Source organism: Coenobita brevimanus, chromosome 14 (genome assembly GCF_032717465.1).
Source record: "Coenobita brevimanus isolate Jiangsu-jjx chromosome 14, ASM3271746v2, whole genome shotgun sequence".
Taxonomy (NCBI): domain Eukaryota; kingdom Metazoa; phylum Arthropoda; class Malacostraca; order Decapoda; family Coenobitidae; genus Coenobita; species Coenobita brevimanus.
Genome location: NC_136967.1, coordinates 3,790,001 through 3,817,500, shown reverse-complemented (window position 1 = coordinate 3,817,500; position 27,500 = coordinate 3,790,001). Strand labels below are relative to the sequence as shown.

At 42.6% G+C, this 27,500-nt stretch overlaps 1 protein-coding gene across 1 annotated transcript in view; it reads right to left on the bottom strand.

The window, feature by feature from the left end:
- Positions 1 to 27,500, bottom strand: part of LOC145417998 (uncharacterized) — a 157,894-nt gene that overhangs the window by 35,825 nt on the left and 94,569 nt on the right. Inside the window, exons 5-10 of the mRNA XM_080286540.1 lie at positions 18,513 to 18,637; positions 12,587 to 12,769; positions 6,379 to 6,475; positions 5,716 to 5,856; positions 5,314 to 5,454; positions 739 to 944 (exon numbers count right to left, since the gene is read on the bottom strand). Of these exons, the coding sequence (XP_080142666.1) occupies positions 739 to 944; positions 5,314 to 5,454; positions 5,716 to 5,856; positions 6,379 to 6,475; positions 12,587 to 12,769; positions 18,513 to 18,637 (893 nt within the window). The remainder of the gene's footprint in view (positions 1 to 738; positions 945 to 5,313; positions 5,455 to 5,715; positions 5,857 to 6,378; positions 6,476 to 12,586; positions 12,770 to 18,512; positions 18,638 to 27,500) is intronic.

Genomic DNA, 27,500 nt, shown 5'->3' with positions numbered 1-27,500 from the left:
TTCTCCCCAGTGGTGTTTGGCCATCAGGAATTCCGTCTAAAACAACAGGAAAGAAAAACGTTCCGTCTGTATTTGGCTTCAGGCTAAAAATCGGGAACCAGCCTGATTACCGTTTCGTCTGTTTAAGATTGTTTTGCCAGACACGAAAGGTCACCGATGCGTCACTGGATGTTTGTCGTGTTTCGTTCCCTGGTAATGTAAAAGTTTGATCCGGTTGTAGCTTTGGATTTTCTTTTCACGTTTCATTTCCTGGTGGTGTGGTGGTTAGAAAGCCTTGGTCTGAGTGGCGGCCTTGCATGGGTTCAGCCCCCAAGGGGTGACTGGTGACTGGAGGGTTTTCGGTCACGTGTTGCAATCTCAAGGGAAGTAAGTGGGTCCTCTGCTTTCTAACTGTAGCCCACCCTCAGTCCCCAACACCCCGAATGAGATAGCATGAGATTTGCTGTTACTTGTTTTCTTGCTTCCTATTGAGGTTAGGGTTCAGAAAACAATGAAAAAGAAATCACGAAAGGTGGAGAAGTATCAGCAGCATTCACAGATACTCATTCACACGCCATTCAGACCACTGGAATCTTGGCTCTGCCTCACACACTTCATAATCTGCACATATTTGGTGATGTATTTCAATATACAGTACAGTAAGTGCGCTTCACATTGCCTGCCCGGGAGATTATGCAAATATCTTGTTAATTAACTTGATACGGAGAAGACATATAATTTGAAGTGTGAGGCACTAACCAACACAAGGGTTTCCCCAGATGAGTCGCTTCCAGGCGAGGCACTGGTTGATGTCCTGGAAGGCGTTGCCTTTACAGACGCAGTTGGTGTGTAGGTCAGAGCCGAGCAGACCCAGCATGGCCTTGGTGCACTCCTGGTGCTGACCCGCACACCGACCCGTTACCGTGTCTGCGGCACACGCCAGCTCGTAGTGCTCCAGCCGGTACCTGTATGATGGCATAGTGGTGTTACTGTGTTAATATAGAGGTGTTTGTGGTGTGGTAGTACCTAGCATGGTTTTAGTGCTCACTTGGTTGGTGCTGACCCGCACACCGATCATCCTCTGTGTCCGCAGCGAGCGCCAAACCGTAGGACTCCAGACAAAACTTGAAACTTTTGAATAATGTTGTTGGTGTATGTGGTGGTACAGTGGTATTAATAATGTGTTAACAGAGTATTCTTTCCTGCAGCCGTGTCGTATTCGCAGCACATGCCAACTCTTAGTGCTCCTTGCGGTACCTTTGTGGTGCTAATGTGGTATTATTATTATTATGTTATTCCCATTTCTACAAGAGGACTCTCCTGGATTGAATAATACCGTCTATTGGCAGCAAGACATATTAACAAAAACACATACTACCTCTGAAATGGTTAATGGATATTCCTATACATCAGCTTATTTGTTTTGATGAACATACACATACAGGTTAATTGTACGAATTCATTCCATACGAGTGTGAGTGTGAATGTGTGTACCAGTGAGTGTAAGTGTGCAAATGACTATAAGGTTATGTGTGAGCGTGTATAAATTTGTGTGTATGTGTACGTGCATATGTATCTTTGTGTATATTTAAGTATTTTATGTATTTGCATTTGGTTCCTCTTACATTTGTGTGGATATACAGTATGTATGTCATCGTGTGGATGCTTTACTTTGTGTGTATGAGAGCAGAAATATCAAGCCAGAAAAGACAGAAAAATTTGTTAGAAGGGGAGTGACAGTAGAGAAATGAAAATGAAAATATAAAGTTGTGTAAGGATTATGAATAGAATTATGGAGTTGAAAGGTGAAAGCCAGCCACCCAGACAGACAGAGAGGCAGACAGACAGAGACAGACAGACAGACAGAAACACATATACAGACAGAGAAAAGCACTAAGATGTATAATAGCACGAAAAAGGCAGGTAAAAATCGAGTAAATAAAAGACAGACGAAAAGGCAAGAAGACATAAAAGAATATAATGGAGAAATGAAAAAAAGATTATAATTGTGAGAGAAAAGAGGTCAAGAGAGGTGAGAGGGGGAGTGGTAGATGAAAAGAGCATGAATATAAATGTAGAATTGCAGGAATGAGAGAGAGAGAGAGAGAGAGAGAGAGAGAGAGAGAGAGAGAGTAAGTAAGTAGAGACAAGAAAGAGAGCAGGGTCAGGAGTTAGGGGTGGAGTGTGGAAGAGGGAAGTGTAATGTATTAAAGTGTAAGAAGAAAGTGTAAGGGAAGAAATATATGAGGAAGAGGGAGGGGAGAAAGAATGATGAACAGAGTAATGATGAAAAAAAAAAAGATTTAGAAGGGAAAGAAAGTAATGAATGTGGACAAATAAATGAAGACGTATTAAAGAAGACGAACAAATACTGAAAGAAGAGGAAATCATAAAAAGGAAAAAAAGGGAAAAAAGAAGAAGCAAAAACAAAATGAAAAAATAAAGGAAAAAATAGCGTCCGGGAGCATCCACTGACAATGAAGCTCAAGGAATGTAACAAGATAAAAAAAAAAACACGAAAGAAAGGCAATAAAAAGAATAAAGATGATGGCGAAAATAAGAAATGCTATTGACTACCAGACCTCGCTTCTCGGGAGGGGGTGCACACTCCTTTACTTGACAAAATTGGACAACAAAAATAAAGATGAGAAGAAATATAAGTTGGAGATAATAATTTAAACAAAAAATAGGGAACAGAAAACGGAAAAGAGGACAGTAAACGAAGAAGGGAAGCTATTGTTTTGTTGCCTCATTTTGTAAGGGATGACTTCGACAAATAAAAAAAATGCCCAGGTGTTTCTGTCCCTCCTCATGAACGACCGCTTTTTCACGACACACCACCATTCCTTACAGATTCTCACACTTTATCTCTCCATCTGGTTCTCTGCCTTTTTCATAACAGCCATCTCACCCACGTATGCTCTCCTAGTCAGTCTTTCACTCTCCATTGGCCCTACCGGTACATAGTCGAGCCTTCTAATTTTATTTTGTTTTTTTTAACAACTTCTCCATCAAGTTTTTTCACGACTCCGGCCATTTGTCCAGCCAGCGAAAAAAAAAAAAAAAGCAAAATAAGAGAAAAAAAATTAAGAGAACAACAAAAATAACATTGGGAGAAGATGTAGCGAAGAAAAAAGGAACAGGAGGGGGGTGTGAGCTGGAGGCAGGGCAGTGAAATGGCGGAGAACAGGTCGACATGGAGGCGATTTGTTTGTGGCCACTCCTTACGGGATGAAGGCGTCTGGCAATAGATAGATAGATGGTTGGATAGAAGGATAAGAAAATTACAAAAAAGCAGGAGAACACTAGAGGGAATTATAGCAAAATACAAAGTCGTACAAGTAAACAAGAACATTACTGAAAGAAAAGCCAGCAGAGAAAGACATACAAAAATAGTAACAATAAAAAATAGGGAGAGGAGAAGAAAATAAAAGAAAAAGAAGAGAAAAGGGCGATGAAAGGAGTAGCTGAGTTTGCCATTCAACAGAGACTCACTTTTCTTGGGAGGAGGCTGCGGCTACCTGCACGTCTTGAAGGAGTAAGACAAAAGGAGAGAAATAGTGAAGTAAAAAGGGAAGAAATAGTGAAGAAAGGGGAAGAAATGGTGAAGAAAGGAAGAAATTGTCAAGAAAGGGAAGAAATAGTGAGGGAATAGGAAGAAAAACTGAAGAAAGGGGAAGAAATAGTGATGAAAGAGGAAGAAATAGTGAATAAAAGAGAAGAAATAGTGAAGAAAAGAGAAGAAAGAATGAAGAAAGGGGAAGAAATAGTGAAGAACGGGGAAGAAAAAGTAAGAAGAGAGGAGTAAGTGTAGGAAAAATTATACAAGGAAAAAAGGGGTAGTAATAGAGGCTGTATAAGAAGATGAAAATGTAAGAAAACACAAAAAAATAACAGAGAGAATGAGGAGGAAAGATACAAAATAAAACATAAAAAGATAGGAAGAGTAAGAAAAAGTAGAATACAGTAAGAAGCTGTAAATGTAAGTAAAACCAAAAACGATGGGAAGAAAAGAAAACAAGAAAAAAGTAAGGTGATGAAAACATAAGAAAGGATGAGAAGAGTAAGAGAAAAATATAAGAAACCACAAAGATGAGAAGAGAAAGAGAAGAAAGTAAGAAGGTGAGTGTCTCAGAAAACACAAAACACGAGCAAGGAAAAGTAGAAAGTAAGAGAAAAATAAGAGGAAGAAAAAGAAGAAAGTAAGAATATGAAAACAGAAGAGAAAAAACTAAGAGGAAGAAGAAGAAGAAGAAGGAGGAGGAGGAGGAGGAGGATGACGAAGAGGAGGAGAAAGCATAAGAAATCACAAAAAAAAAAAAAGACGAGAAAAGGAAGGAAAATATAAAAATGGGGAGAGAAGGAAGAACAAGAAGCGAACTAATAAAGCATTCCATACGAACCTCGCTTCTCGGGAGGGGAGTGGCCACCTGCACTCTATTTTTATTTCACCTTTACTCGTTGTGAAAGGAGGGGACGAAATAGTAAAGGAAGAATAAGAAAATAATAGGGGAGGAAAATGGAAGGAGAAAAAGTAGTAAGAGAAAAAGTATAGTAAAAGACAAAATTGCTGAAGGAAAGAAAAGAAAAAAAGAAAATGAAAAATAAAAATAAAGAAAAGAAAAAGGAGACACACCAAGAAAAACAAAAGAAAAAAGAAACAGCCTAGTAAAACAAAGAAGAGAAGGAAAATCAGTGGACCCTATTTCTCGAGAGGGTAGCATCCACCTGCACTTCCTCCTTACCTGTTTTACCGATACCTACCTGGCGAGGCTCTTAATTAATGTGTCAAAAGCATTATATGTACAGGTAACGACCACCCTTTGACTCTGCATCTCCCACGCAGGTAAAGGTGAGAGAGAGAGAGAGAGAGAGAGAGAGAGAGAGAGAGAGAGAGTGTGTGTGTGTACTGAAAGTTTTATATGCACACAGTGTAGTATAGTAGCGTTTCAGTAGTGTGATTTTATTTTTTTACTAATTTTCTACGAGGGATTTCGATTGATCAAAATTAACTGAACTAAAATAAACACATTATTATCCCCCTCAGTAAGACGGTCCTCTCCTAATCTAAATGGAAATAGTTTATAGCAGTTTAAGTACTTGCAACCCGAGGCTCATCAGAACGTAAACCCAGTGGACTACAGGACGAAGTTGCCCTGTTTTTCCGTAGCATCCTCTTTTCGGGGGATAGGGAGGGGACTGAGGGACGTTTGTATCACCTGGTAGCTCTACCTCCCAACCATGTCGGTGTAACCACATGAAGGCGTCCTGTCCGGTACCTTTTGCCGCAGTAGAAAGGATATACTAAAGCTACCTGCAGACCCATCCATTTACCTGCATATTCGGTCATTGCGGCATCCTCGGCCCAGGTTGTGGCATTGGCTGACGGAGGCGGTGTCGGCCATCTCCGCGCAGGGCGGGTGCAGGCGGCGCTGGGCACGTAAGCACTCCGCCTGCCCGTGGTCGCCGTCGTTCCTGAGGAGGGACACGGGCTCTCATCATCATCGTAAGAATTAGAATCATCAGAAGAAGAAGAACAAGAACAAGAAGAGAGAAGAAAAAAAATGGAAATAGAAGAAGAATCAAATCAAAATCATCATCATCATCATCATCACCATCATCAACAGTGGCGTTATCATCATTAGTATGGGTATAGCATTAGCTTTCTCTGCCATGTAATAACAGATCATCGGCTAGGCGTACATCCCTGCCATTTGCGATTAAGCTGTAACTCACCTGCATATACAGAGTGCAATCTTGAGGGCGAGTTCGCTGTTGGTCTCCATGAGGTACTTGTAGATGTCCTCAATGGAGCTTCTGCAGGCGTTCTTGTGGCAGTAGGAGGCGTCGCAGTGGCCCTTCATCATCTCCAGGTGGCTGTGGGGTCAAGGTGGGGCCACAGAAAAGGAGATTTATTCAAGTTAACTGAGAGATACAATTTTGCGTAAATATAATTAACTGATGTCTTTATTTTAGAGTTACAATTTTGCGTCAGCCACTAATCAAATGATATAGTTACTCATTTTTAATACAGATAATTGATGCCAGTAAGGTGTTAAAATTGTAGGCATATTTCTTCCCTGCTTGCTCACCATTCGTTTTTTTTTTTTTTTATTGGCTTTGAAATAACTATAATCCGTATATTTTCACCGGACGGAACTGAGCCACTCCCATAATATGAATAGGTCGTGGTTGCATGAACTGTGATGAGCCTTACTTATGAGACAAACTGAGTCTTCTTGGTTACCAGTCATATCAACCCATCAGTCTGACAACACGTGGCTCTCAGCTGGTGTGATAAAGGGTTAGGGATCTTCGCCAGGTTAGAATAAAGGCGGTAATGTCTTGACCTCTCACCTGCTACGTTAGGACAAAGGCGCTAATGACTTGACCTCTCACCTGCGACATCCAGACTCCGCCAGACAGTCCTCAAGGGCGGACTGACAGGTGCCCGCCACGTACTTGAGCTGCTCCAGGGAAACACTGTGGTCCACCTCTAAGAGTCCGGCGAGGGGGGTGGGGGGAGGGGGGGGAAGGAATTATGTTAGAGAGACACTGACCGACCTTTGCTATTCACCAAGCTCGTCTTCTAAGTGGCATAAGAGGATCCGTAGCACCTCCTCCTTAGCGATTTCTTTTGCATACGGCGCCTTTATATTCTCCTGTGTGTGGTTTATATCGTTATAATATCGAGTGGTTTATATCGTTTTGATATCGAGATGGAGGGTACTGAGGTGTGATAAGCAAAAAAAAAAATCGCTAAAGGACAAGTGCTACGAAATCTCCACCGCCATTTAGAATACGACCCCCGAAAATATAGATTAGATTGATGTAGCTGGAGAGTAATACAGTTTAGATTAGGAGAATATTTGGGAAGATTTTAACTTTAACCCTCTCACTGACATGGCCTTTGATTAGCACTAGGCAGTTTCATTCAGCATGGGAGAGAGATTAATAAGATCAACATTAATGGCGACTGTCTCTTATTTTGATTCTAGAAGTTCTTTTTGAGCTGAATAAAAATGCTTTGGCAGTAATGACACAGATTTTCTTCGATTAATTGCCATTGTCAGTGAGGGAGCTAGTTCACGAAGAGCGACTGAAGCAATTATAACTTCTATGTCTACGGTAAGGAAAGTATATACAAAGAGGCTGAGAGACAGAGACGCCCCCCGCGGTGCGACAAGCAATACAGTGCTCCCTTAATGCCATGCTTCCTCCCCCATGCTCCTTCCTTTGGCCTCGCCCTAGCCTGGAGGGGAACCTGTAGGCGTGTCTTCGTGGACTTGTGAGAAATTGTGAAGCCTCAGACACTATTTCCTGTGTATGCTTCCCTGCACTATAACAGGAAGCACTTTTACTTATATTCCTGGCACCACTTATTCCACTCTCTCTCTCTCTCTCTCTCTCTCTCTCTCTCTCTCTCTCTCTCTCTCACACACACGTCGGTATTCATGCATAAAACACTGATGATGATGGACCGCAGTAAAACAACACAATCCCACTTGATTATTGGAGGTCATTGGGCGTGAAATTTTGATGTCGCGTTACTCTGCCGTGGAAAATGCAGTGTATATTATCCGTCCACTGTTTATGAATAGCAATTGCAGTGTATTTAGAAATGTATTACTAGTTTTAAAGGCCGCTACGTTCACTCAGGTTTACTGCAGAATATATTAGCTGTTGTTAGAACTATGAAAATGGATCATGTTTTAAGAATTTTTACATTGACTCTGCATTTCATGACAATATGATGGGGTAATGTTATAGAAGCGTTTTGAATTAATTAATGAGGGGCATTAGGAAAGGGTAAATTGTAGGTATATCAAAATTAATTCTCAGATTTTGTGGACGTGGACACTGGATCGAACAGCTTCCATGTTAGTTTAATTTATTCCACATCGATTACAAAGCGTGTACCAACTCTGTAATGAAGTTTGCATTTTTAAACCACCCCTGTCATAATAAATATTAACACTCCCCCGACACCTCAAACACCTGGCCTTGATTTACACCTGGCACAGCTTGATTTGCGTGCCAACTTTCTAACTACCCATTCACAAAGGCTAAAATGAAGTGGGTGTGTCCATCAGAGGAAGTGCCAATAAGCAAGATATCATTATGAGAAATGGTCAGGGTTTGGATGCAGATCATAGTGCCGTGACAAGAAGCATTATTCCTGTTCACTGTAATTCCTGGAAGAGAACTATTTATTTATTTATTTTTGCATGTGAGTCAAAGCGGACGAAATCACAGAAATTAGATTAAGAAATAGATGCTTCGTTATGGTCGACTTGGCCTCAGTACAAGAAAAAAAAGGGGGGGGGGGGCTTATACTCTCCTCGTCGATTAAACCTAAATCACACGAGAAAAAATATATAACTAAACTACCCGCAGAGGCATAAAAATTACACAGACACATAGAAAACCGAGTCATTATACAATAACAAATTATTCAAGTTCCGAAAAAAAAAAAAAAGCTTAAAATTCACACAAGAACGCAAAGCACCTAATGAAGTTACTCATATAGGCCTAAGAATCACAGAAGAGGACAACAAAAGACCTGTGAAGAGTCAGTACACGAAAAAAAAGGAAGATTCTCATATTGATAGCACACCAAACACGTGATTATGATTCTCCTAAGCCTACGAGTCACACAAGAGCACACAGACACAGGCTTCGAAGAGCACAACACCATCATCGCCAACGTGAAGAAGAAGCAGGCAGGCGTCGCTACTCTCTCCACTCGGCCACTACGCTCTCAGAGTTCTCTAAAGCGGTGAGCACTGTGGCGGAGGCTGCGAGGCGATGCTGGGCGGTCTTGGTGCTAAGTTAAGTGCTGCCGTCTACTGGGTGCTGAGGTGAAGGCATTACGAGGTTGAGAGTGGTGGTAGGATGGGGGATGGTGCTGACTTTGTGCTGACAGAACGAGGAGGTGCACGGGTGAGGTGCTGAGAGGGGGAGGGGGTGCTGATAGGATTGTGCTGGTGAGTCTATGTGCCGATTAAGTGCTGGTCAATCTACTGTTTGTGCTGATTAAGTGCTTCACCTCTTCACCACGATTACTTTTTTGGGGAAGGGCACATCCAAACGATTATATTTTCTTAGCGTAGGAAACACTTCTTAGGAACGCTCCATTGTACTTCACTGCGATAAGTTTTGTTTTGGCCACTGGCCATCATTAGGGGGTATTTTTTCAGCAGGACCTATCGTGGTGAAGGGGTTTCAGGGCTAGGTAAATGCTAGGATCTATGTGCTGCGTAGGTGCTGGTGGAAGTTGGCACAAAGTGTTACTGTCAGGAAATGCTGCTGAGTTTCATCGAAGTCTAAGAGCTGAAGAGAAAGATGTGCATTTCTAAGCGCTGAGCAAAAGATGTGCTGAGGGTTTTAAGTGCTGAGGAGAGCTAGTTAATGATAAAGTGAGTGCTAAAAGACTGCTGACTCGTGCCAGGTGCTGAGTAGTACAGTAGATAGTCATAGGGTTCGTGTTACCATGCCAGAATGTAGTGTGTTGGTGTGGTCACGTGTTCATGTTACAGCCGAGTTGGGTAGTTCCTTTACACTTTATCTGAACCATATGAGAACTTAGAAACAAGTGCAATTAGCCCTTTCATTGTAGTCACTTCGTTTTCCGTCCTTGTAGAGGGTAAGTGACATTTTTGATCGTGTGCCTGTGTGTGTTTTTGTATCTAAGTCTGTTTGGGCTCCAACATGTGATAACATTGCCCTAGAGACCTCATTATTTTTAGGCTGGTAGCTGTTCACCGTTTCTAGTTTGGCGTCGGTATAACATTTCCACATCCTTTCAGCACCATATCAGAGTTTAACGAGATTTTACTAACTCAGCAAAAATAATGAAACGAGTTAGATTCCCGCATCATAAATGTAAAACTGAAAAATAGAGGAACTGCTGACCATAACTGCACAATCTTAGTTAATAGTTCCATAACACTCAGAATGGTGTCGAAGCCTTATGAAATCAAGAGGACTGGAGGGTCGCTTCAGGAATTCAGAACCCCAGACATGTAAAGGAACTGTTCATACCGTGACTGTATATATATAATGTGTAGTGTCAGAAGGGTACAGCGTGTGGTTTGAATGGTTTGTGATCTGGGGGAGAGTTCTTGTTTATAAGCTGTAAGAGGGTTCAGATGGTAAGCTGTTGAAATAAAATAATTCTGAAAATTTCATATGTATATTCTCGAAGTGAAATGAAAATAGAGTTATCAGTATAGAAATATTGCCGAACTCATAAAAGATCTGTCCATTTGCGATAGAATAACAAAGTTGCCAAAATAAATAATATAGATATTGAAAAACTTCCTAATTTAATATTCCTGCACAAAGCTGTAAGATGAAAATGTAAAATGAAGCTGAAACTTCATCATTAAAAAGCCGCTGTATTATAAAAGCTATCTAAACCTGTCAGACTAGCAAGACAAGTGTGGGGTAGGATGTTAGGAAAAGTGTTACTTAATGAACAGTTTCCCGTTCTTTTTTGTCAGCTCTCCTCATTCAGTCGTTCTGTACTGATTGTTCCTGGAAATTATCTCACCGCTATTAATTCCTACAGAGACTCATCAACTACAGACGGCTCATGCAAAATTCAGTGCATATTTTTGTATGTGTGTCATAAAGGTTCCCACCAAAAAAAAAAAAAAAGGAAGTTTTCATTCCCGCCATAATAATAGAAGAGGGTATAAACACGAATACGTCTTGGCTGTATTATTTTATCCGAGCAAAATGTTGCGGAAAGTTGTAAATGTTCCTCAGAAAGATAAGTTTTCATTCTCAGCAGGTTGCCGTGACAACAAAATAGGATATAAACAGAAGTGCAATAATCTTGTATCATACCTCAAAGTGTATACGGAAGACGCGATATTGATGGTTAAAGTATCTTAACTTCATTGATAAACTTGAACAGTTCCAGTATAGACTACAAAACAATACTTCTAATCAACTCACCTGTTTGTTGGCCGTTGGATATAATTCAGCATTGCAAAAAGAAGATAATACTTAGTGGCCTGTGAAATTCTACTTCAGATACTGGCAGGACTTCGACAGTTGCATGTGCAGTTAACAAAAAAGGTATTGCCACATTCATCGTGCTTTACACTCAGAAAAACTGGGTAGAGTTTTGAATGCAGTAAAGAAGGTCATGTTTAAATAACCATATATCTTTTTATTTGTGTTAATCATGAAAGTCAGATGACATCCCATAAGCTTGTATTTTTATTTAATCACCAAACACAATGAAATATATTGAGACACATTGTTCATATCCAGGGACATTGAAGATAATGATTCTTTTGTTGCTGACAAAGAGACTTTCACTGCCCTTGTGTTCTTTCATCTGAATTACAGGATGAAGAACTTTAAAATAATGTACTGAATATCGTATTTCACTAACTATGAAATATTTGTTTTATGCCACACATAAAAAGAAAAGTAAGGTATCTGTATTAATTTTTAGTCATCCGAAATTACTTAACCCAGAGAAAGTCTGGAGAATCATTCATTTTCATTGAACTTATGAGGAATGATACTTCTTTTGTTGGCTGTTGAGTGAGGAACATACTGAGTGCCAGTCACAAGAAGAGTAATCAGTGATCAGTCGTGGATGTATAGAAACACACTCAGAGTACACGCACCATCACCTACTGTACATTATACAGTCGGGGTCAGTTTTTCTTGTACCCTGTCCTGAAATTGTTTCAAAATTTTCAAAACTTAAACAGATCTAACTAATTCACCAGACTGGATTCTTGATTAATTACTTTTAAATTACAGAATTTTCGAGGTCTTACTGTCCTTGACTGACATCAGTCAGGCTGCGTTACTTCAGTACCTTGTAATTCCAGATTTTTACAGAGATTATGGGGCAAAAATGTACAACTGTGTTTATTTTTTCCATTCTATAAATTTACAAAATGAACCATTAATAATAACTGACAGCGCTGTTCACTACGTTGGAATCCTGAACCTGTTTAGGGCTTATTGACCTCAACTGTAAAAAAAAAAAATAATAAAAAATAAATAAATAAATAAATAATCACGTGCACACACAGACTTCAGACAGTGCCGTTGGTAATTAAATGTGCTCAGAACTAGGGTGTTTGCACAGGATCACACTCCAGGTGCTCAATACAGGTACACACTGAATGGGGAGCCTCAACTGAGTATGTGTAATATTTTGGAGCTTAAAATGATTATGCTTATTGTGTTGGAGGCAGGACTGAATGTCCTTGAGCTTCGGCTGAATAAAACATAAGGCTTTAGGGCTGTAATTGAATTTAATTATGTAAAGTGTTGAAGTCAGGACCGAACATAAGCAATGGAATGTATTTGAAGAATGAACCTGTCTTATATTTTGGAATTTCGATTAAGGAAGTGTTTTGTGCTGGACCCTGTGTTATGTGATAGAGCTTGTACTGAATATGGGTAGCTGAATGTATTGAAGCATCGACATAACTTTACACAGGAGGGCATATGAATAATGTATGTCTGCGTAACGTCATGTGTGTGTGTGTGTGTGTGTGTGTGTGTGTGTGTGTGTGTGTGTGTGTGTGTGTGTGTGTGTGTGTCTGTGTGTGTGTGTGAGACGTACTGGGCAGTGGCAGGTGCTGGAGGTGGTGGTGGGTGGTGGAGAGGGGGTAGAGAGGGTCGGCGTGTGATGAGATGATGAGGAGTGTGGCGGCGGCGGTGGGTACGGGTACGGGCCGGACCAGAGGTGTACCCAGCGATGCACCCACCCGAGACATACCCGCCACGCGGCCTGGGTACTCCGAGCCTGTAATGTCACACCTTATAAGACGCACCTTTCACACCATATAAGACGCATCTCTTCATAGTTGGGTATCGTGGGGTGTCCTTAGCCTGTAACACACATAAAGGGAGCCACTTGTACATCCAGCTCAAAGTGGATGGACCCGAGTTTGATTCATGGGCCAACATAAAAGGGAGAGCCAGTAGTGTATTGGTTTGCAAGGCAGTGCAGCAGAGATGAAAATACCGGTATGGTGGAAGTGCTCTGACAACTGAGGTATAGGCACTAGGAAAAACTGGTAAAGAAGTGGGGTTATGGACACTGTTAATGAGGAAATTTTAGGTAAATTGATAAGGAACAGGGACTAAGGACTCAAACTTAAGAAGAGATGCTTGGGGAACTTGTAAGGAGGTGAGTCTCGGATATATGGTTAGAAGGAAGTGCTAGGGAAACTGGTAAGGATGAGGGGCTGGGGAAAGTAGCAAATGTGGGCTAGCGACACTGGTAAGAGAGGGACCAGGGAACCTCCCACGCCCACTAGAATATAGAGTCCAGGGGTTCACTGGTTGCTGATAATTTCCTGTCCTTTGGAGACGGAGAAGAACGTGGTGATGATACAGTACTTCTGGCTGCTTCACGAAAGTCTGTTGTGTATATCAGTGTCACAGGAGAGTAAAATCACTGACTATCTCCATTCCTGATTCTTGAAATCATGGTGGAACCACAGGGAATCGTGTTGGAATGCCTGTTGCCAATAAGTTGTACAGGGGTACATGTGCAGCTGCTGTAAATAATTGCATTTCAAGGTATATCTTCTTTTATACTGTGTTCTTTGGATGATTAATTAGGAAAAACATACTCATTTTTAACTACCTTATACATTAATTACTCACACGAAAATACACACATAGCCACCTACGGTACTATGATCCCTGATGATTAAAAAGAAAAGCAACACATTTCTGTGTTGGCTACCACCCTGTACATTAATCACAGTAATAAAAGCACACTTGCAATCTACTGTTATGCACAAATAATAAAGCAGAAAACACACTACTTCTTAGGATATTGTGTGTTCCCGGGGTGGTTAAGAGAAGCACATATTTTCTTATAATTACTACATTATACACTGGCCACAAGAATAAACACGCATTTGCTACAACAAAAACATGGTAAACGGGGATTGGGGATTAATAAATCTCCGGAGGCACAGAAAAGGTGGGTGTCTAGGCTGCGACAACGACCCCTCAAAAGAGAGCATTTTCATTGGCTGGGATGACGTCTTTAAAATTTCATTCTTGCTTACCCCAGAAGATTTTAATGAACTTAAGAAGAAAGTCTAATAATGAAAGGTTTGCTGAAGACTATAATGCCGTCAAACCGTCTAATTTGAAAAGCGCACCTTAACGTGATGAAAATTATAGCGAGAGAGTTGAAATATACCTGAGTCAACCTTCTCCTCCCCCCCCCCCGCCACACACACACACACACACACACACACACACACACACACACACACACACACACACACACACACACACACACACACACACACACACACACACACACACACACACACACACACACACACACACACACACACACACACACCTCGAAGGCAGCACTCATTCCTGGACCCTCTTATCGTCCAGAAAAAGGTAACGTTCCATTGAAAAGCCGTGGACATAACACACCCTCTCACTCACAAACAGGCCATTACTCCAGCACTTCTTAGCCACTTCCATATACTTTCAGATCCTTCCTACCAACCCGTGCTGAAACAAAATATAAGCCTGTATAATAGTCTGAACGTCACTTAAGCCCAGTAAAATCGTCTGGAGGCAGCAAGAATGAAATAAACGAAGACCTCATCGTGCCTGGAGATTAACAAGGACATGTGGGTAAGCGATTTAGTCTGCCCAGCTACTGACTTACCGGAGGATGTTCTTCGTTGGCGTCCGCTTGAAGATTCCACCAAATTAAAAATGTTATACTGAGGCTGACTGCGTGGCTGACGTAGTGTTTAATTAACTGATCTGTTGAAGGACTGACTGACTGACTGGAATAAGAATGCATATAAGAAAATACACGGACTTTAACATCAGTTCTCATTGCACTCACTCATGGCTGCATCTCCCTTCTGACTCTAAATACGTTATATGTGATTCCGGTGACGACTAGGGGCTGTGATGGAGTGTGCAATTCCAGGTAGCAGAGGAGTGGGGTATGACTGGATTGTTGATTATATATATATTTCTGAGACTCATTGATTTTTGTTTCATATGAATTTTTTGAGGGCATGAATATTGGTGTATATGAGGAGCGTCTATAGAGAAACAAAAAAGATGTGCAGATGGTTTTGCTTGTGAGGGAGAGTCAAGATATCGAAGGCTTGAAATGATGGTATGGCCAATTTGAGATATAATCCTGTTTTATACCTCGGCTTTGTCTCTGTTTTTGATTCCTGATCCAATCTCACCCCATCTCTTAGGCAACACTTAAGGTTATAATAATGATGATGATGATGATGATGTATTTATATTTTTAGACTGAGTAATTTTTCTATCCGTTTAAGAACAGGAAGCAAGAAAGTGTAGTCTTGTTGTATAAGAAACTTCTCATACCTCACACAACACTAACCAACAATCTGATTAGAAAGCACAGTAATTCTTGTCTGCATGCTAAAAATATGGGTCCCCTTCCACTTACCACGCTCCCCTCCCAACTCCCTTCGCTCCTAACCTTCCCCACCCTCTCCCCAACTCCCTACTCCTTCACCTCCCCACTTTCCCATCCTTTCTCCTTCCCACTCACATCCCATCCCGCTTTTCACCTCTTAATCTCACCACTCCCTTACCCCTCCGCCCTCCCCACCCCCTTCCCGCCCCTTCCCACTCCTCCTCCCCATCCAATAAAAGAGCAGGTTTCAATCAAGCGAGGATCAAACTACACAGGACTGACCGAGCAATCTTTTCTGTCCTTACCGTGTCAATCCTCCCGCCTTCCCAATCCTCCCCTCGTCCTCTAACCCCCTACCCCCAGCCTCTTCAACTCCCCACCCCCAGTCGGTTAGCCCCCTACCCCTTCGCCAGTTCCTCCGAGCTGGTGGTGTAGTGGTTAGAACATCCTGCACACAACTGGGAAAACTCGAGGTCGAATTTGGGGGAAGGTCATGTCCTTGAATATATTTCCTTTCCCAAGTGTCTCTCTTCATCCGACAGCACAAGTAGGGATCTGGGTGTAATTTAGATCGTTGCGTGTCGTATTCTAAGGGAAGTTTGTCACTGGTAAGAATTCGGTGTTCTCTTTATGACCATTTTGAAGTTGATAGCTATTAATCCTGTCTTCTTTCTTCTTCGTCTTCATATTTTTTGTTCCTCAGCCCTCCACCCCCCTACCAACCCCCTGTCCCTCCAGGTGAACCCCATACCCTTTCCTAGACCCTTCCAACTAACTCCCTGCTCCATCCCAGCCTTCTTTTCCTCGCTCTCCGAAGTCAGAACAGAAATAGAGCCCTGTAGTGAAAATTTGACGGTTACCTGCTTTAGTGTAGGGAAAGTCGAAACCTGAAATCAGTAATACCTGCCGTAATGACCTTGTGGGCATTAATTAAAATATTCCTTTACCTCCCCGTCTAACACCCCCCTCACCTCCTCCTCCTCCTTCTCCCCCTCCCCCCTGCCCACCTTTGTTTCCCCTTCCCCCTCCTACTCCTTCCCTTAAGCCTCCCACCCTCTCTAGTCATATCTCGCGTCCCCTTGTCGAAGACGGTACAAAAAAATTAGTGCCACTTTTTTTTCTTTACCGAGCTGGCTTTTGTGTTTGGCCATAATGGGTGTTTGTTGTACGATATCCAGCTTGGTTTATGTCACTCCCTGGTTCCCTGACTCTCAAGTACACAATATATGTCTCCTGTGTACCAGGCTTCAACGTGGGGAATATTACTTTTAGTGTTTCCGTCATCCTTTTTTTTTTTTTTAAGATGCTGTTAATATAAACCTCTGCAGCCTTTTTATCTGATGCTAGAAAGTGTAAATTTTGTAAAATGAAACGTTTGGTTAAGTGAATGGGTACACAGATGTTGTTGTTGTGGCCTTAGACGCAACTGAAACGTGAACCTGGTGAAATGCTGGCTCATTACCCCTGGACAGTCCACCATGCTCCTTTCGGGGGATAGGTAGGGCGCTGAGGGACGTTTGTATAACCGGTCAACACCACCTCCCTCTCATATCGTTGCCACCACGTGAAGGCGTCCCTCTTCAGCACCAAGGCGTACACAGTACATTGAAAAGGTCCTAAACAAGTACCCAGTTTATACCCTTCTGAGCTTTTGTGTAACCAAGATAAATACTCTGAGGGGGGGGGCTTTCAAAACATCTTTTTTTTTTTTTTTTTTATAAAGCTTGAAACTCACCGATGAGGAAGTACAGAAGGACACTTTTTTTCCCCCTGGATACTGTAGTGTTAGGTCCGTAAGATGGAACACTTAGGACTACCGGAGAACTGCATTTGAAAAGTTGCAAGTATAAAGTGAACATAAACTTGGGTGTAGGGAAGTTACGGGAGGCATTCTGGATTGGCTTGACACTGTAAGGTTCATAGTTGACTCACCGATACAGAGGTTCACACTGACGAGGGAACAGAGCCTAAACAAGGGAAGGCATACACTGTGAAAGACTGCAAGAGTTAAAATACAGTTCACTTAAACCAAATGACGCATATTTTTCAGCTTGGCAAAAATGATAAGGCTCGAAGGGGTCTCTACAACACACTGACTCATACTGCCGTGCCTAGAGAGATAAAGATATACACGTTGAAGGCTGCAGGAAAACATCTAAATAAACCAAGTAACCCTTTGTTTATTTGCCAGTAAACCTGAGGCTAGAAAGGAACTTACTGACACAGGGTTTGTTTACTGACGAGGGAGAAGCGTCTTGATAGGAAGCGGCGTATGCTTTGATAGGCTGTAATTGAGTATGGACATTTATACCTAGTGACCCTTTGTGTTGAAGTGGTAAACAATATAGAACGCAAAGGGGACGTACCCACACGAGGAAGACAGTCATGAAGGTGGAGTAGAGTCTGAAAATTGAAAAGCTAAAAAAATCTCTAGGTATTATGTCTTCATGGTAAACGTTATAAGGTTCGAAATGGATAAGTGTTAACCCCATGAACCGACAGCATCTGATTCCTGTGCAACAGACAGGATTCTGAAGGAACTCACCGACACGCGGGGAAGAATTCTGTAAAGGGGAGACGTAAACATTGAAGACTAAAAACAAAAATGCTCTGTTGAACGTAGTACGCCTTTGTCTTCTTGATACACGTGTACATTATGGACCAATGATATGACTGATCTTTCACAGTAGATGGGGTTCGAGGGGGCACTCACTGACGCTGGGAGTAGAATAAAAAAAAAAAAAAAGGTCACCCAAATGGACTTTTCTGTATTGGTGATAAAATTGATACCCTCGAAACGAACTTACCGACGCAGGGTGCAGAATAGAAAAAAAAAAAGGGAAAGGGGGGGGGCACATACAGTACAAAAAATACCCAGTTAAACCTGACGACTTTTTCTCTTTTGGTGTAAAATATGATATACCGTACCTGGAAATAAACTCACCGACGCAGGGGGTGAAATTTGAAAAAACAAAAAAAAAAATGCGGGAGGGGGAAGGAGAGGCATACAGTACAAAAAATACCCAGTTAAACCTACTCAGCTCTTCTATATTCGTGGTCAAAATAATGAACCTCAAAATGAACTCACCGACGCAGGGGTTCTCATTGACTAGGGAGTAGAGTTTGGCACACTTCTTGTCCTGCTCGTCGGGACAAATGCAGCCCAGTAGTGGCGTCTCCCGCAGCTGCAGCCATGCCTTCAGGCAGTCCTCTCTGTGGAAGCAAAAATTCATCGTTGTAAGGGATGGATATCAGTGGCAACCTTTGTATATCATTCTCATCATTAATGTTACTATGTTACTTCTGCCATCATCATCATTATCATGGTTTTGATGAAGACGGTATTATTTAATACCCCAGCCTCCGGTAGGCACTGTTACTCACATTGAGAGCGACATTTTGGAATGAAGTTGTTACCCCTTTCACACCGAGGATTCTTTTGTTTTTTCTAGCTAACTTCAAATGAGTTTTTCATCTTCGGGGTGGCGTCTTTGAGCTAAAGAAGTTAACTCCTCCAGTCAGATAGATTGACGCTTTCAGTGTGGGAAGTCTTATAAATTGCATAAAAGTATCAGACGATAGCGAAAATAAAGATATAATGACACTGTGAAGATAAAGTCAAAAGGGAGTGTTTATGTCCCCTTCACCCCTGGGACGTATTCAATCGACTGGCCGCAAACAGAATACGTAAAATAAGATGTTCTCAGACTGAAGGGGTTAAGCATAATGACTGTGTATTGCGCTTGTGTTCATGCGTGTGAATATTTGATTTTCCTTGCTTTGTACAGTCGTTTGGCTTGGTACCCGCTCACACGCCAGCAGCAGCGGTAAAATTCGTGTCAGTAGAGATGATTCCTCGGGGCGGGGCGGGGCGCGTGCATGTCCCCTCACAGTTTGCCGTGCAGGATGGAGGAGGCTTTTTATCATGGCCAATCACAAAGTCCCCCGCCTGATTCATGGGGACGCTACTGTCGCATTTGTAAGTCGGGTTACGCGGGTGTTTGCCAGTTCCACTCCTGTCTCGGCCATGGACTCGGCGTTATGGTGAAAGAGACGGTAGGGTCGTGTGCTCGTTGACTTCGAAGGCTCCCAGCACTTCTTTCTCAGCGTTTAGAATTTAAGAAGCTCCTAGCACCTCATCCTAAGCTATTTATGTTTTAGGAGGGACACTTGGCATCTCATTCTTGGCGATTTAGGTCTTGTTAAGCTCCTTAGCACCTTCTCCCTAAACGAATGAGTCTTGGAGGGTCCCTGGCACGTCCTACTAATTTAGAGTTTAGTGGGATTCTTGACACTTATTTTTTTATAGAGATTTAAAGCTTAGACGCTCCTTGACATGTCTTCCCAGGTAATAATTTAGGGTTCAACCGACCTGACATTTCACCGTAACAAAACTGAGCTTGTATGGCCCCCTGACACCTTTTTCTTTTTTATTTAGAGAGTCAGAGGCTGCCTGACACCTTTTTAGTTTTGATTTAGGGATTAAGAGGCTGCCAGACACCATTTTCTTTTTGATTTAGGGAGTAAGAGGCTGCCTGACACCTGTTTTCTTTTTGATTTAGGGAGTAAGAGGCTGCCTGACACCTTTTACTTTTTGATGTAGGGGTTAAGAGGCTGCCTGACACCTTTTTCTTTTTGATGTAGGGGTTAAGAGGCTGCCTGACACCTTTTTCTTTTTGATGTAGGGGTTAAGAGGCTGCCTGACACCTTTTTCTTTTTTATTTAGGGATTAAGAAGCTGCCTGACACGTTTTTCTTTTTTTATTGAGGGATTAAAAGGCTGTCTGACACCTTTTTCTTTTTGATTTAGGGATTTGGAGGCTGCTTGACACCTTTTCCTTGGTGATTTCCTTTGCTTACTATATTTTGTCTCTCAGGAACACCCAGAGAAGAGTAAAATTGCCTGGAGTTAGAGTGAATCTATAAATCATCCTCGCATGACATCAACACTGCTTGCATTGGAAAGTATTTGACATAGCATAAGGAGAAATAAACCGGGGAAAAGGGATGCTGGGGGAGAATTGGTGCTGGGGAAGAAGAGGTGCTGGGAAGGAGTGCCAGGCAAGAAGGGATGCTGGAGAAGAAGGGGTGCTGGGGAAGAATGGGTGCTGGGAAGGAGTGCTGGGGAAGAAGGGGTGCTGGGGAAGAAGGGGTGCTGGGAAGGAGTGCTGGGGAAGAAGGGGTGCTGGGGAAGAAGGAGTGCTGGGGAAGAAGGGGTGCTGGGGAAGGAGTGCTGGGGAAGAAGGAGTGCTGGGGAAGAAGGGGTGCTGGGGAAGAAGGAGTGCTGGGGAAGAAGGGGTGCTGGGGAAGAAGGAGTGCTGGGGAAGAAGGGGTGCTGGGGAAGGAGTGCTGGGGAAGAAGGGGTGCTACAAAACCTCCTAAGCTAAGTATACGGGTCAAGATCCTCACCAGATCAATGGTATGTCATGGCTAGGCACCATTAGGAGTTTTAGTGACAAACCCACACGAGTCCACCTTGCTCGCAGGCAGACAGGAATAAGAAAGAAAAACAACTCTCCATGTCGTATTATTGTTATGGGTAGAAACGTAGCAATCTAAGTGGAAGTGACTGACTTTTAAACCAGTTGTGTAATGTAGAGATTGGTGTGGGAAAGAAAGGAAAGTGGAATTAAATGAGAGAGCAGATGGAAAAAGGCAACGCTTACAGACTGAGCTGAGACTAGAGGAAACTTGATGCACATAATCTGACGTTCTAAGAGCTGTTATTTTCAAACTTCATCATCCTCATCCTCATCCTCATCATCATCATCATCATCATCATCATCATCATCATCATTATCATCAAATTCATCATCATCCCGTCTCTTTTTCCCACATGCACGTGGGGTAAGGTACGGTACAGAAAGCCAGGAAAAAGAAAGAATATTATAGTGGGAGTGGGAGAAATTAATCAACAGTCTGGTGAAATGGGCCACACACTCATTCATTCACCATCCAAACCCCCGGAATCCTGACTCCACCTGATATGGATATGTTCACCTGTCCACGCATAGTTTCAATATATCATCAAATTTATATATATTAAAAATGATACAACAGTTGGATGATAGAATATAAGAGAGACTTTGTTTGTCACCGCCAACTACAGAGTAACCAAAAGGAATGTAATTAACAGTTTGACACCAAGTTCTGAATTACTTAGCGATAGGCCAACTGAGAGAGAGAGAGAGAGAGAGAGAGAGAGAGAGAGAGAGAGAGAGAGAGAGTGGGAGGGCGGCAAGAAAGAAGTGGCTGTTACGAAGTGGACAGAAACCGTAGGGATTCCAGAGTGACACAAACTGACGGGAACCCAGAATTGGTACACACACACACACACACACACACACACACACACACACACACACACACACACACACACACACACACACACACACACACACACACACACACACACGAAAAAAGAGAGAGACGAGAACAATTGGATGAGAGAGCAGAAAAAAGAAAGCAACTGTTACTAGCGTCTGAAAAAAAAAGAAAAAAAAGTGCCACATAAAAAGGAGCAACAGCGATGGCTTGTCTTATGGAATTTCAGCACGCAGCTTAACTGAGGCAGAACAGGAAGCCACGAAAAGGCAGGCAGGTAGGCAGGCAAAAATTGAGGCAGGCAGGAATGCAGGGAGTGGGTGAGGCAGGAAGTGAGGCTGACAGGGAGGTAGGTAGAGAGGGAAGGAGGCAGGATGAGGGGCCACGAATGTAGAATGTAGGAGACGAAACAAGCAAGGAGGCAGGCAAGTAATAAGAGAAGCAGGTAGGAAAACAAACAGGCATGAGGAAGGCAGGCAGACAGACAGGAAGTAAGGCAGGGAGGTAGTTTAGGCAGTCAGAGAAGAATGCAGATGTGTTGTTGGTTGGCTAGAATATGTCAGTTAGGCAAGTAGGAAGTGAGGCAGGCAGGAAGTGGGCCAGGCAGGACGTGAACTAGGTAGGGAGTAAGAGGCAAAGTGAGGCAGCTAGGAAGAGAGGCAGGCAGATATGCAGAGGGAGGGAGGCAAGAGTGTGAGACAGGCAGGAAGTGAGCGTCAGGCAGACAAAAAGGAAAGTAAGGAGTAAGGCGAGCAGGAAGTCAGGCAGGGGGGTCAAGCAGGCGAAGACGGAGGCAGAGAGAGGGAGAGAGGCAGGCAGGGAGATGGCGGGTGTGAGGCAAGTCAGGAGGAAGTCAGGCAGGCGAAGAGTGAACCAGGAAGGGCGTTGCGTTGCGTTGCTCAGCCAGAAACCCACTCTTTCACACTATATTTGTATTTTTAGGAGGGGGGGGGCTGGCGGGGAACACATTGTCCGGCAGTTGTTATCTCACTCCACTCACCCAGATTGCCTTCTGTACCTTCCCCCAGCAGGGTTTGTGTCGATTGTCCTTCTTCCCTCGTTCTGTTTGTTTCTTTTTCTGGGCTTTTGTCTTGGGGATGTGGGATGTGGTGATTGGATGGTGCTCTTGGCCTCTGTGGCATTATCTCTGAATACTCCTCGTTAGGTTAGATTAGGTTGGGTTGGACTAGGGTAGTTCAGGTGAGGTTAGGTTAGATTAGGTTGATTCGGGATAGTTCAGTTTGGGTAAGGTTTGGTTAGGTTAGATCAGATTAGATTTGGTTAGTTGGGTTACTCTTATTTTCATCCCTTTTATTTTTCTTCAGTATAGCCTACTCTTGATCAGGGTAAGTCTAGTTAGGTTGTGTTTACATGAAGAATATGGCGTTACTTAAGCTTTTACTTGACTACATATATTCAGTTATTATATATTTCTCTCTCTCTCTCTCTCTCTCTCTCTCTACGTCACAGATAACATTAATCTGTACGGCAAAAATAAACCTTACATCTATATTTTCCCTTTCTGAATATATTGCAATAAGTTCTGAGGTTAATTTATGACGTGGAGGCTTAATAAAATAAATGAATGATTGCCTAGTTAATGAAATATCAGTCTGTTATTAATTTTGATGTTGAAGGTATAAGAGAAAAGGAGAGGTGGCAAGATCATATTTCTCTCTCTCTCTCTCTCTCTCTCTCTCTCTCTCTCTCTGTCTACCTGTATCTGCCTGTGTGTATGTATGTATGTAGGTATGCTTCTGTGTACGTATATGAGTGGCAAGAAAAGAGTGTGAGGGGAAAGAACAGGAGAAAGAGAAGACAGGAAAGGGAAAGAGGGGAAAGGAGGGAACAAAAGTGTGGCGTCGATAAGGTGACACTAAATAACCACACAAATACAGGTCAAAATTGGCCTTTCTTGAACCACCCTGTAATTATATCCTGCCTACCGTGATGTTGAGGGGGTGGGGGAGCGGTGGGCGGGTGGGGGAGGGTGAAGGTGAGGTGGGAGTGTGTAATATCAGGTGTTAATGATCGTAGAGGAGTCTACGTAGCGTGAGAGAGAGAGACGTGTGTGTGTGTGTGTGTGTGTGTGTGTGTGTGTGTGTGTGTGTGTGTGTGTGTCAGTATGTGGGTGGGAAGGGAGAAGTTACATGTGTGTGTGTGTGTGTGTGTGTGTGTGTGTGTGTGTGTGTGTGTGTGTGTGTGTGTGTGTGAAACTGCCATACCTATAAATAATGTCCTTTTGTCCCCCCTTTCACTATTCACCGATTAATCCCAGCAAACACCTAGGCAATACAAGCAAACATGCAACACAACACACATATGGTCAATAGTTCCTTTACAGCTTGCATGGCCTTGATACACCTTACACTGCTACATGAATATCACACACACACACACACACACACACACACACACACACACACACACACACACACACAGATGGACATGGCCTCTACTTTCACGTACAACTTATAAATATTGGAACGGAAAATTGCAGTTATAATCGTGCGCTAAAAATAACTAGTACCTGCTGGAGCCGAAGCAATAATACGGTGTCGATCATGCACCTCCCGACACCTCTCTTATTATAGCTCATTACACACACACACACACACACACACACACACACACACACACACACACACACACACACACGTATCAATAGATGTTTATTTATTAAGCGTCAGATGGAGAGAAGTTGATTGACTATGAAAAAGTCTGATATTAGGGTACATGGGGTTCATGGCTGTTGCAAAAAATAAAATAAAATAATAATAATAATAATGATAATAATAATAATAATAATAATAATGTATAAATGTTTAAATATAACAGAGGAAAGAAGAAGCATCGTATTGAATGGGAAACTTAGACTGACTCAGTTTCAATGATCCTAAAAGAAATTTCCAAAAGTGTGTGTGTGTGTGTGTGTGTGTGTGAGAGAGAGAGAGAGAGAGAGAGTATCATTGATCGAAGGAATGTAGTTGATGTTTACGACCGTGCATGTTGACATTAATGCATAGGTAATATTTGTGACTGTGTGTGTGTGTGTGTGTGTGTGTGTGTGTGTGTAAAATATCCTACCATAACGATGAAGTATGACATCCTTTACCTTCTGTCTTTTATTAAGAAAAAGAATACTGGAATCACTTATCATTATTTCGGAGGTTGAAACGTGTAAGGTATTTAATGACTGAAACTCTTCTGTGATCCGCCGTCAGTGGGAGTGTTGATGGTACAGCCTTAGAGTATGAGGCAAGATAAGGCAGTATAAGGTGGGGTAAGTATGAGGCAGGGTAAGGCAGTGTAAGGTAGGGTAAGGAAGTATGGTGCAGGGTGAGGCAATGTAAGGAAGGGTAAGGCAGTATGAGGCAAAGTAAGGTAACGTAAGGTAAGGTAAGGAAGTATTAGTCAGGTTAAGCAATATTAGGTAGGGTATGGAGTATGAGGCTGAGTAAGGCAATATAAAGTAGGGTAAGGCGGTATAAGGTAGGGTGTGGCAGGAAGAAAGAAGGCAGGGTTAGGCAGAGTAAGGCAAAGAAGCCAGGAGTGAGGATGAAACAAGATAATGCAGTTTACGAAAGGGTAAGGAAGGGAGTAAAGAAAGCAAGACTAGGGAGGGTGAACAGGGGAGGCAGAGTGAGGCAAGGAGGGAGGCAGGGTGAGGCAAGGAGGGAGGCAGGGTGAGGCAAGGAGGGAGGCAGGGCTAGACAGGGCCAGGAAGGAAAGCATACAGAACGCAGGAGAGGCAGGGTGAGGTATGGGGTAAGGCAGAGTGTATACCACATGCCTTCCCCGTTAATGGTGAGGCAGGATAAGAAAAGAGAGAGTAAGGAAAGGAAGAAAGAGGAAGAGCCAGACAGAGGCAAGGGTAAGTACAAACAGGGATAGGAAAAGATAGTATAAGGCAAGCTAAGGAAAGGAAAAAGAAGGTGAAGCTAAATAGGGAGCTTGGTAAGGCATGGAAGAAGGCAGGCTTAGGCAGAGGAAGGCAGGGTAAGGCAGAGTGTAAACCACGTGACTTCCCCTTATGGCGCTCCCGTGTCCAGTGCCCCACCAATGGGTTCTTAATTCAGGTGGCGGGCGCGAAATAATGGGGGCCCATAAACCCGCCTTAAGATACTCCGGCCATAATGGAGCTCTTTCCATGCACACCGCCCCGGAGCCCACAGTAACCCACCCAGCTTCAGCGAATATTAAATTTGCCCGCTACCAACCCCCACAGAGCCCGAGGAAAAAATCGAAAATAAACCGGGAAGCAATCCGTAGATGAGGAAATTTGGTGTGTTAGAAACAGTCTTCATTAATCTCTGAACCCAAGAAAAATGGAAAAATAAACTTAGCTCACGCGAAAACAAATTGATAAACTACGAAGAAATCTGTTGGTTGGAAAAACATTTGTATTAGGGGCTCTTCATTAATCCCGAAACCAGGAAAGACTCGAAGATTAACTTGGAAATTTGTACTATAGGGTTTAAAAGGAACTGTCATTATCAACGTCGTTTCTTTTATCATATGCAGTAGCAAGCTCAGAATCTGAAGACAAAATCGAAATTACGACATTTTGGTATTAAAATCGGTTAGGAGATAAACTTTAGGTTGAAAAATTGGTGTGTTAGATGCAGCCCTTCACGGAGGGAAAAAAAAATGGTAACCTACAGACTACAAAAAAGTGGATTAGGAACAGTTTCCCGTAATTCTAGTCTGTATTAATTTTAACCCGAGGAAAAAAATGGACATAAATTGAGAAGATGTGTATTTTGTTTCACTGGTCATCTTGTTTAAAGCAGGATACACGGAAAACAAAGGTCATCATTATCAGGCCTACAGGAAATTTTGTACACTAGTTTAAATAGAAACTTTCTAATTGGCAAGGAGTTAAGGCGTCATGTCCCTCACTGAATAACGAGAACACTGAGCTGTATGTAAAGTAAGGTGACTGTCAGGATTAGAGGGAAGGAGAATCACTTTACTTGCCTTGCTGTGTGAGTTGCTGGTGAGTGGATGGCGAATTGGTGGAGTCAGATTACCACTAAGTAATTCATCATGTGCCCATAATACCATATACACAATATAAACAAAAACATATGAATACTTGTGTGCCTAATAAAGATCAGTCAGATGTGTACAAAACAGGAATTTGTTGTATGCTGGTGTGCAACATAGGCCTAATATGCCCGTCTTAATATAGGACTCCCTGTCCCCCTCCACTCCCTCTTCCTCCTCCCCTTCTTCCGCCACAGACCCAAATGAGAGACGCAGTTTTGGATGACTTATGTTAGTACTCATAAGACTTTTGTTTTTCATTCTAAAAAAATAAATAAATAAATAAATAAATGCATCCCAACCACACCAAATACATCCCATTTCAAAAATTTTCCAACTAGTGCCGGCACTAAGCTTCCCGACTGAAGGAGGATGGAGAGGGAGGAGGGAAGGGGTGGGGGTTGATGGGGAGGGGGTGTGGAGGGGGAGAGGAGGCGATAGGGTAGGGGGAGGGGAGGCGAAGGGGGGGATGTCGGTATTTCCCTCCCTCCCATCCCCGCAACCGTTGTTCGTTTTGTCCCAGCCTCAGTTCGGTTTCAGAGACAGTGTTCGATACAGTGTCGGTCTAACACTGGCCACAAATCAAGGGAAACATTGCGCTCCATTAATAAGGCAAGAACTATTTAACCATAATATTGTGCATTATTGTCTCAACTTTTTATAGACAGACTCGTTGTTATGCTTTTTGTTATGTGGGCAATTGC